The sequence below is a fragment of the Neofelis nebulosa genome, chromosome 16 (genome assembly GCF_028018385.1).
Source record: "Neofelis nebulosa isolate mNeoNeb1 chromosome 16, mNeoNeb1.pri, whole genome shotgun sequence".
Taxonomy (NCBI): Eukaryota; Metazoa; Chordata; class Mammalia; order Carnivora; family Felidae; genus Neofelis; species Neofelis nebulosa.
In genome coordinates this window covers 1838234-1857787 of record NC_080797.1, presented here as the reverse complement: position 1 = coordinate 1857787, position 19554 = coordinate 1838234, and the positions used below count along the sequence as shown (strand labels likewise).

The following is a 19554-nucleotide window of genomic DNA, read 5'->3' as shown; positions in this document are numbered from 1 at the left end:
TACTGGCTGTTTATCTGGCACAGATCTCCTCCTCCTTGATTTAAAAAAAAGAAATTCTTTTTTTTTCTTTAAGTAATCCATGCCCAACGTGGGGCTCAAATTCATGACCCTGAGATCAAGAGTTGTGTGCCCCTCCAAATGAGCCGGTCAGGCGCCCCCTAAACACAAACTTTCTAATTATTAATTTATTTTTAAGTTTTTTTAATTTATTTTTGAGAGAGAGTGAGTGAGCAGAGGAGGGGCAGAGAGAAAGAAAGAAAGAATCCCAAGCAGGCTCTGCACTGTCAGCCCAGAGCCTGACGCGGGGCTCCATCTCCTGAACTGTGAGATCATGACCTGAGCCGAAATCGAGAGTCAGAGGCTTCACCCACTGAGCTACCTAGGTGCCTCCTAAAATGCGCTTTTTGTAGAGCAGTTTTAGGTTCATGACAAAACTGAGCGGAGATTTCCTGTCTGCCCTTGCCTGCCCTCACAGGCGCACAGCATCCCTCACTACCAACACCCTGCGTCAGAAACATTTGTTACAATGACTCTACCCTGACCCGTGGTTTCCCGGTTTCCACTTGGCTACTTACATTCAGGTCTCAGATGCCACCTTACCAGAAAGCCCCTAACTGACTACCTGGAATTTCCAAGCTCCCCCCACCCCTCCTGCCCAACGTTCGAGGTACCGCGCAACTCCCTCCACAGCGTTCACGCCCTCTCTCTTAGCTCCTGTGTCTACGTGCCCTAGGAGGAGTTGAGCCCCGGGGCGGGGGTGGGGTGGGGTGGAGGATGGGGAAGAAGACACGGGTCTCGGCTCGGTTCACGGATGCATCCTCAGTGCCTGGAAGGGAGGGGGCGCTACGTGTTTCCTGAAGGACCACGCTTCCTCGCCTCATCTGCGGTCCTGTCTGGCCTCCAGCCTCTCCTCACCCTCAACTCTGAAGCTAGATTTCGGGGCACACTCCCTTCTGCTACCCCCACCTGGGCCCCGAGTTAGATCGGCTGTGTCACTCACCACTCCCGCGTCCCCTGCCAGAAGTGCTATGCTCCCCGCGCTGAGCGCCGCACCCCAGCCCCGGGGAGGGGGGGGGGGCCCTCAACCGCTCCCCACCCCGCCCCCCCAACAGACGCGCGCGCTCACACAGCACCTGGCAGCTCTGAGTATATTTAATGACAAGGTCATGGGGGCTGTGGGGCCAAACAGGGATCACCCAGAAGTCTGGGGAGGGACGGTTGCAGAGTTCAGCCCCCGTCGTCCCCGTCAAATGGTGGAGTCATTGGCCGACGCCGGGTCGTGCAGCTGGTAGCGAAAGGAGAGTCGGGCCTTCCTGCTGAAGTAGGCGCCAGACCCTGGGGAGGGTATCCCTCCCTCTGCCACAGCGGGGGCTTCAGCCGGGCTGGGGTTCGGGTCTGGAGGCGCGGCCGGATCCAGGCCTGGGAGGGACATGGGAGGAGGGAGAGGGGTGTTGCAGCCGTGTTCTTCCTTCCTTCCCCACAGCGAGGACCCAGGAGGCCGGGGAGGCCACCTGGGGTCCTGGGGCCCCGAGAGGGGGTGTGGAGAGAGCAGGGCGGCGGTCACTTGGGACCTGCCACGCAGAAGGGCCCCGGCTTGCTGTGATGCTGCTGTCACCGTCACGAAGGTGCTGATAATTTTTTTTTTTTTTTTTTTTTTCCGGGGGCTTCACTTGCTCATTTGGCGGCGGCCCCGCGAGGTATTTAGGCGGCCCTGTGGGGAAGCCCACCTCCCACCCGCGAAACAGACCATTGTTTTCCCTCCACTGGCTTGACCAGGTACCTTTGTCCCCGGTGCGGTCTCTCTGCCTCCCTGCCAGCCCCCCTTTGTCCTCAGCCCCCCCCCCGCCCCCCCCATACCTGTTCCTCTTGCAGTCCTCCGCTGCCTCCGGCACCCACACCATGGGAAACACCATGCCCCCTTGAGACCCATCTCACCAGTGGAGGAGACCAGGGCGCTGGGACCGGTCAGGAGGGCCCCAGGAGGAGGGGTGTGGCTGGCAAGCCCCCCCACTGTGGGCCAAACTACCACTTAGCCTCAGACCGCCTGGTGATTATAGGCGCCAGGGGATGGAAGGAGGAGGAGAGGGAGGAGGGAAGAGGTGGACGGATACCCCATTCAGACACCTATCCTGTCGCGCCCCCTTAACTTGGGAGCCCTCTCTGATCTCCAGGGAGAAGCAGGAGGCCACTGGGAGGGGGGAGGTGGCAGAGACAGACACAGAGGGGCTGGGACCACCGACGGGAGCCGTGAAAATCCGCTGCCAGCTTGCTGCCAGCCTGGATGCTGCTGGGGACTCACTGGTATTCTGGAATGAGAATTTAGAATGCCCACGACGTAAAATCATAAAGAAAAAAAAAGTAGTCTATTCTCACGGAAGGTGAAATCGTGCTAGCCGAGGAAACGTTAGGTTCTCACTAAACGGTCCGGGAGCTCTTGTCGCCTTTAATAGGACACTGACAATGGATTAGTTATGCTGTGCCAGGTAGATTCAAGGGACTTTTTACTTGTTATCTTGCTTAATCATGTCAGTGATGCTTGGAGGTACATGTTGTCACTGTCCTGATTTTACAAGCAAGGTCACGGAGGCAGTCGGAGCGGGGATTCCCTCCACCCCCACCCCCTGACCCCAGCCCACTCTGTGCTCCGCAGTGAGCTTCCCCACATCGGGTGCTGATGCCCTCAGCCGGGCGGGGGCAGGGGTGGGGGGAGCAGAGCACCCTCGTCAAGGACTCTAAACGCCCCCCAGCACAGCCGTGCAAATGTGCTCTTAACTTGGGAAGCTGAGGGCTCTATTGGACTAGCAGACTCAGAAATCCTTTTCTTGTTTCTTTCTTTTCTTTTTTTCTTTTTCTTTTTTTTTACATTTAAAGTTTATTTGTTTTGATTTTGAGAGACAGAGCAGCAGGGTAGGGACAGAGAGAGGGGGACAGGGGATCTGAAGCAGACCCTGCGCTGACAGCAGAGAGCCCAATGTGGGGCTGGAACTCACAAACTGTGAGATCGTGACTCGAGCCCAAGTCGGACGCTTCACCGACGGAGCCGCCCAGGCGCCCCTGTTTCGCACTTCTAAATTACCGGTCTCAAGGGGCGCCTGGGCGGCTCCGTCGGTGAAGCGTCCGACTTGGGCTCAAGTCGTGATCCAGCCCCGAGTTGGGCTCTGTGCCAACATCTGGGAGTCTGGAGCCTGCTTCCGATTCTGTGTCTCCCTTTCTCTCTGCTCCTCCCCTGCTTGTGCTCTCTCTCTCTCTCTCTCTCTCTCTCTCTCTCTCTCTCTCAAAAGTAAACAAATAAATAAACATAAATAAGTCACCTTTATTGAAGTGAAAATTTACATGCAATTGAATACACACATCTGTGTCCAGGTCCGTAAATAGTAACAAGGGTACACACTCGTGAAATAGTCGCCCCAGTCGAGATACAAGACGTTCCCATCACCAACTTCCCTTACTTCTCTACGCCTCCCGCCCCAGGCAGCTACTGATCTCATTCCTGTCCAAACAGATTGGATTTGCCTGTTTCTGGGCTTTATTTGCCTGTTTCCGGGAGTCCTAGAGTATTACTTCCGTCTGTCTGACTTCTTTCAGCATAACGGTTTTTAACTTCGCCCAAGTTGTATGTGTTTGCAGCTTACTTGAGGTTTTTTTTGTTTTTTTTTTTTTTTGGTAACAATAGTTTTATTGAGATAGAATTGACATACGATAAAATTCATCCTTTTATTTTTATATATATATATATTTTTTTAATTTTTTCAACGTTTTTTTATTTATTTTTGGGACAGAGAGAGACAGAGCATGACCGGGGGAGGGGCAGAGAGAGAGGGAGACACAGAATCGGAAACAGGCTCCAGGCTCCGAGCCATCAGCCCAGAGCCTGACGCGGGGCTCGAACTCACGGACCGCGAGATCGTGACCTGGCTGAAGTCGGACGCTTAACCGACTGCGCCACCCAGGCGCCCCTATTTTTATATATATTTTTAAATGCATTTGTTTTTGAGAGAGAGCACAAGCAGGGGAGGGGCAGAGAGAGAGGGAGACACAGAATCTGAAGCAGGTTCCAGGCTCTGAGCTGTCAGCACAGAGCCTGACGCGGGACTTGAACTCACAAACCGGGAGATCATGACCAGAACCGAAGTCAGACACTCAACCAGCTGAGCCACCCAGGCGCCCCTAAAATTCACCCTTTTGTAGGATCCAATTCAGTGGCTTTTACTATATTCATCAGCTGAGAAACATCAACTAATTTTATAACATTTTCATCACCCTTGAAAAAGAACCTGTACCCCCATCAGTCACTCCCCTGCCCTTCTTCTCTCCAGCTAGTGGCTAACCTACCTTCTGTCTCTACAGGTTTTGGACATTTCCTCTAAATGGATTCACATAACATATGGTCTTTTGTGTCTGACTTTTTTTCATTTAGCATATTCTTTTCTTCTTCTTCTTCTTCTTCTTCTTCTTCTTCTTCTTCTTCTTCTTCTTCTTCTTCTTCTTTAGAGAGAGTGGGGCGCCTGGGTGGCTCAGTCAGTTAAGCGCCCGACTTCGGCTCAGGTCATGATCTCGTGGTCCATGGGTTCGAGCCCCGCGTCGGGGTCTTTGCTGACAGCTCCGAGCCTGGAGCCTGCTTCCGATTCTGTGTCTCCCCCTCTCTCCGTTCCCTCTGCCACTCATGCTTTCTGTCTCTCAAAAATAAATAAATGTAAAAAAAAGTTTTAAATAAAGAAATATTAAAAAAATAATAACAAAAGAGTTGGATGCTTAACCGACTGAGCCACCCAGGTGCTCCTTCCTTAGCGTAATATTTTCAAGACTCGCCCCTGTGGCAACGCGTGCTAGAGCTCCACTCCTTTTTGTGGCCGAGTGGTGTGCCTTGGAGGAACCACCGTGTTTTGTCTGCCCATTCATCGGCTGAGGGACGTTGGGTTGTTCCCACGATTTGGCTAGTTGGGTACTACTGCGTACAGGTCTCTGTGCGCCCACGTGCTTTCAATTCTTTTGGGTCTTCACCTAGGAGCGGAATTGTTGGGTTGCCATAGGGTAGCTCTACCATTGACTTTCTTTCAGTTAAAGGGCGTTGGACACACAATGTGACCTCAGTGTTAGGCGAGTACGACACAACGTGGCGATTGGACGGCTCTATACATTATGCTACACGCTCCGCAAGCGTAGCTCCAACCCGTCACCACACGCGGCGCTGTTACAGTATCACTGACCATAATCCCTGTGCTGAACCTTTCATCCCCACGACTCATTCGTTCCCTAACTGGAAGCCTGGACCGCCCTCTCCCCTCCCCTTCCCCTCTGGTAACCACCTGTTTGTTCTCTGTATTTCTGGATCTGTTGGTGCTTTGTTTGGTCATTTTTTTACATTTCACATGTAATGAGATCATATGGTATTTGTCTTTCGCGAACTTATCTCACTTAGCATTATACTCTCTAAATCCATTGATGTTGTTGCAAATGGCAAGATAGGATTCTTTTTTTACGGTTGAGCAATATTTCTGTGTGTGTGTGTGTGTGTGTGTGTGTGTGTGTGTGTGTACCACTCTTCTTTCTCTGTTCAATCAATCAGTGGACATTTAGGTTGTTTCTATATCTTGGCTATTGTAAATTCTGCCATAAACATGGTGATGCATATATCTTTTTGAATCAGTGCTTTCATTTTCTTTTTTTTTTTTAATTTTTTTTTTACATTTATTCATTTTTGAGAGACAGAGACAGAGCATGAGTGGGGAAGGGGCAGAGAGAGGGGGAGACACAGAATCCAAAGCAGGCTCCAGGCTCGGAGCTGTCAGCACAGAGCCCGACGCGGGGCTCGAACCCATGGACCATAAGATCATGACCTGAGCCAAAGTCAGACACTCCACGGGCTGAGCCACCCAGGCTCCCCAAGAGCACTATGATTTTAAACACATAAGCCACATTCTGTGACAAAGTGTTTGTGATACATATAACTGCTAGTGGGTTTGTATTCAAAATATACAAAGAACGAATTCAGTGATATGACATTGTTTTTAAAAAATTACCAAAAGCTAGAAGAGACACTTTGCAAAAGAAGATTATGCAAATGGCCAGTAAGCACGTGAAACTCGATCAGCATCATTACTCCTCAGAGAAAGGCAAATGAAGCTACGACGATTTACTTACTTTACCCTCAGAACAGCTAATGCTAAAAAGATGGACCACGTCAGATGCTGGCCACGCCGTGGAACCACCAGAAGTAACACAGACTGGTTTGGGAAATGCAAAACGGAACGACCACTTAGGGAGCCAGTCTGGCAGTTTCTCATAAAGGTAAAATGCACTTTTTACAGGCCCTGGCAACGCCTCTACGAGCTATTTACCCAAGAGAAAGGAAAACGCTTATCCACACAAAGACTCCTACAGGAATGTTTATAGGAGCTTTATCGCAATAGATTAGAAACAACCCAGATGTCCATCGGAGAGATAAGGAAATCCGCATTTGAAAAAAAAAAAAAAAAAAAGAGGGCACAGGGGCGCCCCAGTGGCTCAGTCGGTTGAGTCTGCGGCTTTGGCTCAGGTCCTGATCTCTCGGTTCACCGGTTGGAGCCCCGCATCGGGCTCTGTGCTGACAGCTCCGAGCCTGGAGCCTGCTTGGGATTCTGTGTCTCCCTCTCTCTCTGCCCCTCCCCTGCTCGTGCTCTGTCTCTTTTTCTCCGAAAATTAAATAGTTTTAAAAATTAAAAAAAAAAAAATAATAAATAAATAAAGGGGGCATATTTTGTCTTTTAGAACCTGAGAGTTTCCCGCCTGCTCCCGGACTGTGGGTCCCCGGAGAGCGGGCTCGGCGGCGGCCGGCTCGCTCACTGTTGTGCGCCCGGAGCCCGGCCCGGGGCAAGTGGCGAGACGTGGTGCAGGAGCGGTGTAGGAGCGCACGTTCCCCAGCCCCCGGCCGCCGGCCCCCGGGCCCTTGCACCGGCCCTGCCTCTGCCGCCACCTCCCCCCGCCGGCCCCCGGGCCCTTGCACCGGCCCTGCCTCTACCGCCGCCCGCCGCAGCCCCCGGGGCCAGCGCTCGCTCGACGGCCTGGCGGCGGCGCGGGCGCGGAGGTGAGGCCGGGAGACCCGCCCCCGGGGGCCGGCCTTTCCCGCCCTTCCCGCCCCTTCCCGCCCCGCCGCCCGGGTGTGGGCCCGGCTCCCTGTGCCGCTCCCTCGGCTGGCGGACCGGCGCGGGCGCCGCCTGGGGCTGCGGGGTGAGGGGCTCGGGGGGCGCGCGGCGGCGGCGGGGGGCGGGAAGGGGCGCGGGCTCAGCCGCGCGCCGAGATTTCAGGGCGTCCCTCCCGGGCGGGGCGCGCGGGACTTCCTCATTCCCGCTGGACGCCCCCCCCCGCTCCCGGCCCGGCCCGGCCGGAGCCCCGGGGTCCCCGGCGACCCCCCCCCCCCCCGCCCCGCCCCGGCTTCCGCTCCGCCCCGGCTCGGGGCCCCGCGGGCCCGGCGGGAGCTCCAGGGCGCGCCGGGGACGGGACGGGAGGCGGGGCTGAGGGATCCTGGATGCGGGACCCGGGGACCGGGTGGAGGTCAAGGCGGGTCGGCGGGGCGCTGCAGACCGAAGGGGAAGGAGGGCGCGCGTGGGAGGTGGGGAGGGTGGGGGGCCCGGGTTCTGCAGGGCACGGCACCTCCCTGAGGCCTCCCCCTGCGCCCAGGATGGCGGCGACCCCCCAGAGCCTCTTCCCCGCGGGGGGCGAGCTGGACTCCAGCCAGTTGCACATGGAGCCCGACGAGCTGGACACTCTGAGGGAGGGGGAGGACCCAGGTAGGCAGGGGGGACGGCCCTGGGGGAGGACGGGGTGGGGGGCGGCCGAGACCTCCGGGGTTCACAGTCTCGCACCTTCCCTCCTCCCAGCTGACCGGATGCACCCTTTCCTGGCCATCTACGACCTGCAGCCTCTGAAAATGCACCCCTTGGTGTTCGCCCCTGGGGTGCCCGTCACAGCCCAAGTGGTGGGAACCGAAAGATACACCAGCGGATCCAAGGTGGCTGGCCGGGCACTGGGGAGGTGGGGAAAGGCAGGGCCGGCCCGGAGGTCGGGGAGGAGGGGGCGCTGCGACCCGGCCAGGGGACAACCGCTGAGTTCCTCCCGCCCCCAGGTGGGAACCTGCACTCTGTATTCCGTCCGCTTGACTCACGGCGCCTTTACCTGGACAACCAAGAAGAAGTTCCGTCATTTCCAGGAGCTGCACCGGGACCTCCTGAGGCACAAAGTCTTGATGAGTCTGCTCCCTCTGGCCCGGTAAGGGGACCGGTCTGCTTCCTGTCGGGAAGGCGGTGCCCCATCCTGTCCCTGGCCCAGCCGCCACCACTGCTTTCTGCCTGTCGCACCCTTTCCCTGCCCCAGCTCCTTTCCTGCCCCAGCTCTGGCCCCTGGTGGTGGTGGTGGTGGGAGGGGGGGGGGGGGGGGCCCTTCCCTGACCCCGGTTACCAGGAAACCTTCCCAGCTCGGCTCTCCCTGTCCGTGGTCCCGTGCCAATATCTCAGCCGGGCGGGGCGCCCAAAATGCCCTTGGCAGCTTCCCTCGTCTCCGTTCTCAGGATAGGGGGCCTTTGCCAGCCTCCGGGCCTCCCCCAAGCCTCCCAGTCTCGTGCTTCAGGGATCCAGGCACTCAGCTGCCTGGCTCCCGCTTGACCCTCTTCCCGCCTCGCCTCCGCAGCTTTGCCACCACCCATCCCCCCGCCGGAGAAGCCGCCAACCGCGAGATGCCCTCTCTGCCTCGCGCAGGACCCGAGGGCTCCTCCAGACACGCGTCCAGTAAACAGGTGCGACCCGACGGCGGATCGCCCGGGAAGGCATTTCGTGCGCCAATGGCTCTGGTCCCATCTGTGTCTGTCTCTTGTCCCTGCTTCAGAAATACCTGGAGAATTACCTCAACCGCCTCCTGACCATGTCTTTCTACCGCAACTACCACGCCATGGTAAGGCCCAGGGGCTGGTTTTAGGGAGGGCAGTTTCATCAGACCCCCGGGGGCAGAGGACCCCGGCCCGTGGGCTCTGAGGGGCTGGAAGCCAGAGTCTCTCCCCTGAGCCTTCGTCTTCCTTGGCAGACGGAGTTCCTGGAAGTCAGCCAGCTCTCCTTCATCCCAGACCTTGGCTCCAAAGGACTGTGAGTGTGCGACATCCCGCGCGGGCCACGGGCGAACCCGCGGATCCCTCCCTGCCTGAGGATGGGGCAAGCCGTGCCCGGTGCGCGGGCAGGGGCGGGGGCGCGGCGGGCATCCGGATCCCTCTTCGGGCATCTCCCCACCCCACGCCCGCTCCCCGACTCTGCCCACAGGGAAGGAGTGATCCGGAAGCGCTCGGGCGGCCACCGAGTTCCTGGCCTCACCTGCTGTGGCCGGGACCAAGTGTGTTACCGCTGGTCCAAGAGGTGAGCCCCGGAGCGGTCAGCGGGGCAGCGGTGGGGGCGAGGAAGGAGATGCCGTGGGCAGGGAGGAACGGACGGAGCCCTCCCGCTCCAGGTGGCTGGTGGTGAAGGACTCTTTCCTGCTGTACATGTGCCTCGAGACGGGCGCCATCTCCTTTGTTCAGCTCTTTGACCCTGGCTTCGAGGTGCAGGTGGGGAAACGGAGCACTGAGACGCGGTACGGGGTCAGGATCGACACCTCCCACAGGTAAGGCCTCCAGCCGGTGTAGACGGACACCTGGTGAGCCGAGAGCGCTGGGGAGGGGGGGTGGGCAGTGAGTGGAAGGAAAGGAAGCATTTCCACCCCATCCCCCCCTCCCAACCCCCCCCCCCCCCCCCCGCCGTGGAGCCGGCCTTGGTTTGGAACCAGAGAACTGGTCTGGCCACATGCCTGGGACTGCTCTTAGAACCTAGGCCCAGAGAGAGGGGGTCAAGTACAAGCTTGGGGGAGGGACTCCCGATATAAAAGAAAGGGCGCTCCGTTCATTCATTCGTTCATTCGTTCGTTCGTTCGAGCAAACCCCCGAGTGCCGGGTGCAAAACTCCATGCTGTGCCGGTGACCTAACTGTGTGCGAGGCAGACACCTGCCTTGTCCGGGTGGGGTGGTGAATCAGGGACTAAGGGAGGAAGCGGGAAAGAAGGGGCAGCCAAAGAGGGAGGTACCGGGCGAGGCCGGGGCACGAAGGGTGAAGCCTGTGGTCCATCTCGTTGTTCCTGCTCAGGTCCCTGATCCTCAAGTGTGGCAGCTACCGGCAGGCACGGTGGTGGGGCCAGGAGATCACGGAGCTGGCCCAGGGCCCGGGAAGAGACTTCATACAGCTGCACCGTCATGACAGCTATGCCCCACCCCGGCCCAGGACCTTGGCCCGGTGGTGAGACACTGCCGTCCCTTCGGAGCTTGTCTGTGGGCCTCGCGACCCTCTCTGTGTCTTCTGAGTCCTTTCCTTGGTTCTCTTTGATCTCCTCTGACCCGTTCTGGCTTCGACACCCTCCCCCTTTGACTTCTCCAGTCTTCCTGACCATCTGACCTCTAACCACACTGATTATCTGCCTTCCCTCTGATCTCTCTGACCCCCATACCCAGTCATCTCCAGTCATCTCCTCCGACCCTGGCCTCTCTGACCTGCTGTGACCTTTTTAACTGCCTTTTATCACACTGGCTCTCTCTGTGCCTTATGAGCTCTTAAAATCTCTCTGATTCACTCGTTCATCCAATACACGTTTTACTAAGCACCTACTACTACGTGCCAGGCCCAGTGGCAGGAATAACACAACCTAGTAGGTGATTCAGTCACAGAACAATGGTAACTTCCGGCCATTCCGGTGGTAGATACAGGGTAGCGGGCACAGCGGGGGAACATCTGCCCCCCACTGGGGATGTCAGGACTGCCTTGCAGAAGGCAGTGACCCTGAGGTTGGCCTTAGGAAGAAAGCGGAGACTAGCCTGGGCACCGAGGCTAGAAGAAGTAGGCTGGCATGTTTGGTGACCCTGGCAGCGAGGGGGGGGGGGGGGTGAGGAGGAGTGGCCAGAGAACAGTCTGGGGGTTGACAGCGCCTGGGTGTGCCCCGCGTGCTAAGCTGAAGCTGTTGGACTTCATCATAGGCAGGAGGGAGTGGTGGAAGGATTTTTTTCTTGGAGGCGGTGTTGACATTCATTTGTTTCATAAGAACTAATAGCTGATACTTACGTAGTTCTCACTGCGTGCTGGGAGCTGCGCTAAGTATGATTAAACCCTCTCGCGAACCCGAGGAGGCAGGCACAGTTGCTGTGTCCATTTTACAGATGAGAATGTTGAGGCAAGGAGAAGCTGAGGAACTTGCCCAAGGTCCGACACCTTGTAGACAGTGGAAGCAGGATTCAAACCCAGGCAGTCTGGGTCAAGACCCCGCTCTTCACCATCATACTATTTGTTATTCAAAAGCCAAAACGATATGACGCAGAAGCACAATAAGTGAAAAACTTAAGTTCCCCTTCGTTGCCCAGCCCTTTACTCCCTGGCCTCACGTCTGCCCTAGACCCAACAGCCCAGCTCTCTCCCCAGAAGTAACCCTCGCAACAGAGTCCCGTGTATCTTCTCCTTTCTCGGCCTGTACACTTTCATAGGCTTATGCGCATACATTACTTTTGGGTTTAATGTAAATGAGATCATGAACTTACTTTTGTGGCTTATTTTTTTCTTTTTCACGTAATGTGTGTGTTAGAGATTAGGCGTTCAGGTTCTTTCTTCCTTCCTTTTTCTTTCTTTCTTCCTTTCTTTTTTTTCTTTTCTTTTCTTTTCTTTTCTTTTCTTTTTTCTTTTCTTTTCTTTTTCTTTCCTTCAGTAGGCTTCTCACCCAGCGCAGAGTGCAACATGGGGCTTGAACTCACAACCCTGAGATCAAGACCTGAGCTGAGATTAAGAGTTGGACGCTGAACCGACTGAGTCACCCAGGCGCCCCAAATTCTCATTTTACAAATCTTTTTCTTTTTTTTTTTTTTAGGTTTATTTATTTTGAGAGAGGGAGAGAGGACATCAGCAGGGGAGCCAAATTCTCATTTTAAGCAATGTTGCACTGAACACAGTCTTTGCCTAAGCAAAGCATTTAATAGGATGCATCCCTAGAAATAGAATTACTATGTGCATTTAATGGTATTAAACAGTATGTGTGTCTGATATTCGGATACTGCCAAACTGTCTTCTAAATAAGCTATAACCAGGGCGCCTGGGTGGCTCAGTCAGTTAGGCGTCCGACTTTGGGTCAGGTCATGATCTCACGGTTCGTGGGTTCGAGCCCCGCGTCGGGCTCTGTGCTGACAGCTCGGAGCCTGGAGCCTGCTTCGGATTCTGGGTCTCCCTCTCTCTCTGCCCCTCCCCCACTCACACTCTGTCTCTCAAACATACATGAATGTTAAAAAAATAAAAATAAAAAGGCTATAACCGAAGTATATTCCCAGTCTATGAGGATTCTCATTCTCCTGCATGCTAATATTGAACATTGCCAGTGATCTTTATTTTTGCCAATTTAGTGGATTAAAGACATGTTATTCCATTTTGATATCAATTTCCGTCTTTACTACTGAGATTAAACATCTTTTCCTATGGTTGACCATTTTAATCTCCTCTGTGAACTGTCAATTCTTAATCTTTGTTCATTTCGCCGTTGGCCTGTGTGTCTTTTTCTTATTGATTCGCTGGAACTCTTTATGTATGATGCGCTAATGTTCCCCACCTTTAGTCATCTTCGTTGTAATTTTTTTTTTCCAACTTTTTTTTTTTTTTTTTTTTTTATTTATTTTTGGGACAGAGAGAGACAGAGCATGAACGGGGGAGGGGCAGAGAGAGAGGGAGACACAGAATCGGAAACAGGCTCCAGGCTCCGAGCCATCAGCCCAGAGCCTGACGCGGGGCTCGAACTCACGGACCGCGAGATCGTGACCTGGCTGAAGTCGGACGCTTAACCGACTGCGCCACCCAGGCGCCCCTGTAATTTTTAATTTTACTTAGCTTAAACTGGCAAATTTGTCCCCCTTTCATACGTCTGACACCGTCTGATTTCTCTGATCACTCCTGATCTTTGACCCTGCCGTCACCTCTGATCCATGAGTGTCCTCCGGTCTTCACTCTCCAGAGCTTTCTGGCTTCTGATTCTGACCTCCTTGGCTTGACCTTCCCCTCCCTCCAGGTTTGTGAACGGGGCGGGTTACTTTGCCGCTGTGGCAGACGCCATCGAAGGAGCTCAAGAGGAGATTTTCATCACAGACTGGTGGTGAGTAGGGGAAAAGCTCAGGCAGGAAGGGGCAGGATAGGGCCTGCCCCGGATCAGCTTACAGGCCAGAGGAGGGAGGGGCAGGGAAGAAGTGGCTGGCTGCTCGCCCTTCACCCCCTGCCCTGAATCCCAGGTTGAGTCCTGAGATTTACCTGAAGCGTCCGGCCCATTCAGATGACTGGAGACTGGACATTATGCTCAAGAAGAAGGCGGTGAGGAGAGTGGCAGGCGGGAGGGGAGGTGCGTGGAGGTGGGTCAGAAGGGAGAAGGAAAGGAAGCTGAAGCTTCAGGGGAGGAAACACATCTATCGTGGGCTGCTATCTGGCAAGCATCACCTCCTTTTCTTCCTTAAGAGGAACTTACACCTCCCCCTTCATGCTCCTCCTCTACCTGGTGCAGACTTCTCTCCAAGTACCCATTACACCTGGTGGCGTTACCTGGGGGTGTACGTGTCTGCCTTTCTCAGGGGAGTGACATCGCTAGCCTCAGTATAAGGCCCGGTGTCCGCCATGTTGGGGACATCCATAGACGTTAATGGATAGACAGATGATCGAGAGGAGGGGCCTGTGGGTGGATGGATGATGGAAAGGGGGGATAGATGGAAGGATAGGAGGGTGGAAACGTGGATCAGTAGCGGGGGGGGGGGGTGTGAGGGATAGATGGATGACAGGTGGCACATATGGGGGTGAGTAAATGGCTGGGAAGATGGATGGATGGATGGATGGGCAGGTGAACAGTGTGCTCACCCACTGCTAAGTTTGCTGAGAGCATCAGAGCAGGGTGTGAGCACTGAGGATCCCCAGGCTGAGTGCACGGATATACAGAACCCCAAGAATGGGGAAGGATTCGGGAGGTTGCAGGGGGGGGCCGTTCTGACCCCCCCTCCCCCGCTCACCACCAGGAGGAGGGTGTCCATGTGTCCGTACTGCTGTTTAAGGAGGTGGAGCTGGCCTTGGGCATTAACAGCGGCTACAGCAAGAGGGCTCTGATGCTGCTGCACCCCAACATAAAGGTGACTGTCAGGCGTCAGAGACGCCCCCAAAAACCACGACCCTCCTCGCCACACTTCCCCACCCCCTCGACCCTCCCTTTCTAATTTTTTTTTAAACGCTTATTTATTATTGAGAGACAGAGAGAGACAGAGGGTGAGCAGGGGAAGGGCAGAGAGAGGGAGGGAGACACAGAAGCCGAAGCAGGCTCCAGGCTCTGAGCCATCAGCACAGAGCCCGATGCGGGGCTCGAACTCACGGACCGTGAGATCATGACCTGAGCCGAAGTCGGACGCCCAACCGACTGAGCCACCCAGGCGCCCCGCGACCCTCCCTCTCCTTGAACACCTCATCCCCCCATATTCCTGTCCCCCCCATCCTCCCTCCCGATGTCTCCATCTTCTCTCCGCTAAGCCCGCCCGCATGACCTCCCCCCACACCTGGTGCAGGTGATGCGCCACCCGGACCAGGTGACGCTGTGGGCCCATCATGAGAAGCTCCTGGTCGTGGACCAAGTAGTGGCCTTCTTGGGGGGGCTGGACCTCGCCTACGGCCGCTGGGATGACCTGCAGTACCGGCTGACTGACCTTGGGGACCCCTCTGAACCAGCCGCCCCGCAGGTGGTCCCCCCAGGCCTCCCTGAGCGTCCCCAGGCGCACCCCTCCCCAGCGCCAGCCCGCCCCCGCTGGTCACTCGCGTGCTGCCCGCCCCGGGGATTCCTCTTTCTGGGACCCCAGGAAGGTGCCTTGAAGGAGGCCCAGTCCTCTCCCCACGCCCACGACCACGTCCCACTCCCCTGGGGTAGCGAGTGCAGCCGAAGGGGAGGGCCAGGGTGGGACTCTCTCTGTCTCATTCTTACTCTCTGTGTCTCTGTGTCTCACACTTTCAGTGCTCCTCTCTTCTCTGTGGCCCTGGCTCTGTGCGGCCTCCATGACCTCTCCTTGCCCCTGGCTTGGGTGTGTTCCCTACAGCCTCCCACCCCCGGCTCAGATGCTCCGGCCACCCCAGACCTGTCCCAAAACCAACTCTTCTGGCTGGGCAAGGACTACAGCAATCTTATCACTAAGGACTGGGTGCAGCTGGACCGGCCTTTTGAGGGTGAGGGTCCCCTCCTCCCAAGCCCCCAAAAGCTGAGAGTAGGGACAGACATCGAGGCGGGAACCGAGAACGGGATGAGCTGGGTCAAGGGTAATGTAGCTCTCCCTCTGGTCCCCTCGTCCTCCTCCCTGCCCCTGATCCTCCCGGGGGCCCCCCAGATTTCATCGACAGGGAGACCACGCCCCGGATGCCATGGCGGGACGTAGGGGTGGCCGTCCACGGTCTGCCCGCCCGGGACCTGGCCCGCCACTTCATCCAGCGCTGGAATTTCACCAAGGTGCCCACTCCCTCCTGCGGGGGCTGGGGGGGGGGGGGTCGGGAAGGGGCCGCCTCCCGCCGACTGCCATCACTCCACCTCAGACGACCAAGGCCAAGTACAAGACCCCCGTGTACCCCTACCTGCTGCCCAAATCCACCAGCACCGCGGACCAGCTCTCCTTCACGATCCCGGGGGGGCAGTGCGCCACTGTGCAGGTGAGGCCCCCTCTTCAGCCCGTCCTCACGCCTCCTTCCCTCCAGCCCAGGGCCCCTGGCCTGAGAGCCCCCCTCCCCCCGCCCCGACCCCTCCTCTCCTGGGGTCGGGAGCCACAGCATATTCGCTGTTCCGCCAGGTCTTGCGGTCGGTGGACCGTTGGTCAGCAGGGACGGTGGAAAACTCCATCCTCAATGCCTACCTGCACACCATCAGGGAGAGCCAGCACTTCCTGTACATCGAGGTGTGACGGGGGTGAGGGCGGGGCAGAGAATGGAGCGGACCCCGGGGGGGATGAGAGGGACCTGACAGCGGCGGGATCGGTCCTTGAGGGCCAGCGTAGCCAGGCCTGGAGAAATGCGCAGCCCGGGGCCAGGGCCTGGAGCCTAGGCCTGGGGTTGGCAGGGGCCAGGGGCCTGGCTGCTGATGTCTCTCTTTGGTCCCTGCCTCAGAATCAGTTCTTTATTAGCTGCTCGGACGGGCGGACCGTTCTGAACAAGGTGGGCGATGAGATTGTGGACAGAATCCTGAAGGCCCACAAGTAAGGGGGGGTGGGGACTGGCCGCGGGATGGGGTTGTGGGCGTGGTTTAGCCCCAGCGGGGGGGCGGGGCTTGGGGGGGGACAGATGAGACCTCTGACTCCGCCCCCTTCCCAGACAGGGGCAGCGTTTCCGAGTCTACGTGCTTCTGCCCCTGCTGCCGGGGTTTGAAGGTGACATCACGACAGGTGGTGGTAACTCCATCCAGGCCATTCTGCACTTCACTTACAGGTGACCCCCCAGCCAGACTCTGCCTCTCCGTGGCCATCCACCCGTGCCCCTGCCCTGACTCTGTCCCCATCCCTTCCTGCTGGACTTCAGAGGTCCGCCTCTCTCCTGACATCCCCCACCAGCTCCCCCAGCCTCCACCTCCCTCACCGGCTCTTTTCCCTCAGGACCCTGTGCCGTGGGGAATATTCGATCCTACATCGCCTCAAAGCAGCCAGTGAGTGCTGGGGGCTGGGGGGTGGCAGCCCGGGGCCTTCTTGCGTGTCTCTGGGGCTACTGCTCGGAGACGGCAGGCAGTCTTTACTGCAGGGAGACGCATATAGACGAAGTGGGGAGGCAGCTGGGACAGGGCTCCATCTGCACAGGAGGGCACCCCTCCCTACACCCCCACCCCCTTTCTCACAGTGGGGACGGCGTGGCGGGACTACATATCCATCTGCGGGCTTCGCACACACGGAGAGCTGGCCGGGCACCCGGTCTCCGAACTCATCTACATCCACAGCAAGATGCTCATCGCAGATGACCGGACGGTCATCATCGGTCAGTCCTGGATGCTGGGTCCCCGGCAGCGCTGGGGGTGGGGGGGGGGGTGGAGCAGGGCCCAGCGGGAGGTGACGGAAGCTGGCTGGTCCTCGGGCAGAGTTGATGGGGCAGGGCCCCCCCACCCCCTGCCACCCCCCACCCCCCACTCCCCACCCCCTACCCCCGGGCTCAGGCAGACACGTTGCATCCTGCGCCCATCCCAGGCTCCGCCAACATCAACGACCGGAGCTTGCTGGGGAAGCGAGACAGTGAGCTGGCCGTGCTGATCGAGGACACAGAGATGGAACCATCCCTCATGGACGGTGGGGAGTATCAGGCGGGCCGGTTTGCTTTGAGTCTGCGGAAGCACTGCTTCAGGTAAGGCCGGTGGGGAGCTACCCGTGTGGTGGGGAGGCACAAGTTGGGAGGGGGTTACTCTGCCTCTGGAGCGGGTGCGAGGGTTTCCCAATCTAGCATAGGGTACCGGGAAAGTAGGGATATCAAGACCATGAGAAACAGATATTACAAAAATCCGAAGCAGGTTCCAGGCTCTGAGCTGTCAGCACGGAGCCTGATGCGGGACTCCGACTCACCAACCGTGAGATCATGACCTGACCCAGGTCAGACGCTTAACAGACTGAGCCACCCAGGCACCCTGAGAAACAAATACTTTAAAAATAACTTGGTAGGTTTTTTTTTTTTAAACATCAAAATAGTGGCCAAAGAAGATACAAAGTAAATTCTGTTGGATTCATTTGTGCTTATTGTACTGTTTAACATCGGGTTTATTTTGAATTACCTGCGTAGGAATAATCTGACTTTTCTGATATTCACCTTCTCCAAGGATCTTTTATTTTATTTTTCATTTTTTTTAATGTTTATTTATTATTGAGAGACACAGAGAGTGAGCAGGGGAAGGGCAGACAGAGAGGGAGACATAGAATCCGAAGCAGGCTCCAGACTATGAGCCATCAGCACAGAGCCCAACGCGGGGCTTGAACTCACGAACCATGAGATCATGACCTGAGCCAAAGCCAGTCGCTTAACTGACTGAGCCACCCAGGCGCCCCTCCAAGGATCTTAATCTGACCTTGCGGAGACCCTTTTGTCCCATAGTGTGATTCTCGGGGCACATGCCCGGCCAGACCTGGATCTCCGAGACCCTGTCTGTGATGACTTCTTTCAGCTGTGGCAGGACACAGCCGAGAGCAATGCCAATATCTATGAGCAGGTGGGCGCCGAGCGGGGCTGACTGTGTGGAAATCCACGGGTTATCCCGTTCGGGGTAGGATCGAGGCCCCACCGCCAAGCCGTTCCCAAAAGGGGGATGAGGGTGTGGGGGGCACATCGTGGGATTCAGTGGCTCAGGGTCAGCGTGGGGGGATATGGTGTGGGGAGCGGGGGCACCTTGGACTCTTGGCCGAGGGTCTCCAAGCCCCACTGGCTTCTGTGCCCCCCACCCACAGATCTTCCGCTGCCTGCCATCCAATGCCACACGCTCTCTCAGGGCGCTCCGGGAGTACGTGGCCGTGGAGCCCCTGGCCACAGTCAGCCCACCTCTGGCCCGGTCTGAGCTCACCCAGGTCCAGGGCCACCTGGTCCACTTTCCCCTCAAGTTCCTGGAGGATGAGTCTTTGCTGCCCCCCCTGGGGAGCAAGGAAGGCGTGATGCCCCTCGAAGTGTGGACATAGCTGCGGCTTCAGCCCGGGACAGCTTACCTGCTGCTGGGCTCCACCGAGGCTGGCTCCCTGCCCCCAACCCTCACGCTGGAGGGCAGTGCCCTCTGAGACCAGGGGGAGGGCAGGCATGCCGGAAGAGGACTAGAGAAGAGAAGCCACGGGGACCCTTCCTTGAGAAGCAGCTGAAGAGGTCACTCCGCCTCTGGGCTGGCGGGGCGGGGGTTGGGGGGGCAGGATGGCATCCTGAGTTCATCCCCCCTGCCGCCCGGTTCAAACCACTGTTCCAGGGCAGAGGCAAACCCTTGCCCCCACGCCCAGGATGCCTCCCTGGGGGAGGTCCTGTCCTGGGCCTTCCTCCTCCTGCCCCCGAACCCCCTCCCTGCCATTACTGCCAAGGTGGAGGGAAGAGTGAAGCCCCCCCCCGCCCCTGGCTTCGCCCCCACGGTGGGCAGGGCGGGGGCTGGGGTGCACACTAGCCCCCTCCCCTGCCTGTGGACAGACACTAGCTTTGTATCCGTTCAGTGAGCATTTCATAAATAAACGCCTAGTCTAGACAAGGTCCCCGGCTCTTCCTGGGCCGAACCTCGGCCCGAGCGCACGCCTCCCCCTCCCCGCCCGCATGTGGCACTGGGGCCCCGCGCCTTCGCCCCACCCGCCTCCCGGCTCCTTCCTGCGGCCTCATCCCCACTGCACCTGTCTGTAGTTTCCGGAGCTCCATCCCCCAGCTGCTGGTTAGGGGAGGTGTTGGAAAAGGAAGGGCAGGGCCACGCCAGGACGCCTGGAGGGCCTGGGGGCCGCTGCTTCAGCTGCACAGGAGAGAAGGGCTGGGCTCAGAGGGGCCGTCCCTCGTTCCGCGGGTGACAGCACAG

The 19554-nt window shown here is 57.5% G+C and overlaps 2 protein-coding genes across 2 annotated transcripts; one reads left to right on the top strand and one right to left on the bottom strand.

Moving 5' to 3' along the window:
* Positions 1-1134: 1134 nt before the first annotated feature.
* C16H17orf114 (chromosome 16 C17orf114 homolog) lies at positions 1135-8262 on the bottom strand. The gene is made up of 3 exons (XM_058703220.1): positions 8152-8262; positions 1858-2306; positions 1135-1419 (listed from the first exon to the last, which is right to left on the bottom strand). The coding sequence occupies exons 2-3, from the start codon at positions 1928-1930 to the stop codon at positions 1247-1249; spliced, it is 246 nt and encodes an 81-aa protein (XP_058559203.1). The 5' UTR covers positions 1931-2306; positions 8152-8262; the 3' UTR covers positions 1135-1246.
* Positions 7088-19244, top strand: PLD2 (phospholipase D2). Its single transcript, XM_058703219.1, has 25 exons — positions 7088-7206; positions 7657-7766; positions 7857-7987; positions 8102-8244; positions 8662-8767; positions 8857-8922; positions 9052-9110; positions 9282-9374; positions 9466-9618; positions 10134-10283; positions 13075-13158; positions 13292-13370; positions 14060-14170; positions 14597-14767; positions 15119-15245; positions 15404-15522; positions 15606-15719; positions 15857-15961; positions 16170-16258; positions 16374-16487; positions 16652-16701; positions 16890-17024; positions 17231-17384; positions 18123-18237; positions 18473-19244. Exons 2-25 carry the CDS (start codon positions 7658-7660, stop codon positions 18695-18697), a joined length of 2802 nt encoding a protein of 933 aa, XP_058559202.1. The 5' UTR covers positions 7088-7206; position 7657; the 3' UTR covers positions 18698-19244.
* The last annotated feature ends 310 nt before the right edge of the window (positions 19245-19554 follow it).

Excerpts from the sequence above, each read along its gene's own strand:
- C16H17orf114 (XM_058703220.1), bottom strand. The coding sequence starts at position 1,930 with ATGGGTCTCAAGGGGGCATGGTGTTTCCCATGGTGTGGGTGCCGGAGG. Across the intron at positions 1,420-1,857 it reads GAGGACTGCAAGAGGAACAG|GCCTGGATCCGGCCGCGCCT; the intron begins GTATGGGGGGGG and ends TGTCCCTCCCAG.
- PLD2 (XM_058703219.1), top strand. The coding sequence starts at position 7,658 with ATGGCGGCGACCCCCCAGAGCCTCTTCCCCGCGGGGGGCGAGCTGGAC. Across the intron at positions 8,768-8,856 it reads GACACGCGTCCAGTAAACAG|AAATACCTGGAGAATTACCT; the intron begins GTGCGACCCGAC and ends TCCCTGCTTCAG. Across the intron at positions 9,111-9,281 it reads GACCTTGGCTCCAAAGGACT|GGAAGGAGTGATCCGGAAGC; the intron begins GTGAGTGTGCGA and ends CTCTGCCCACAG.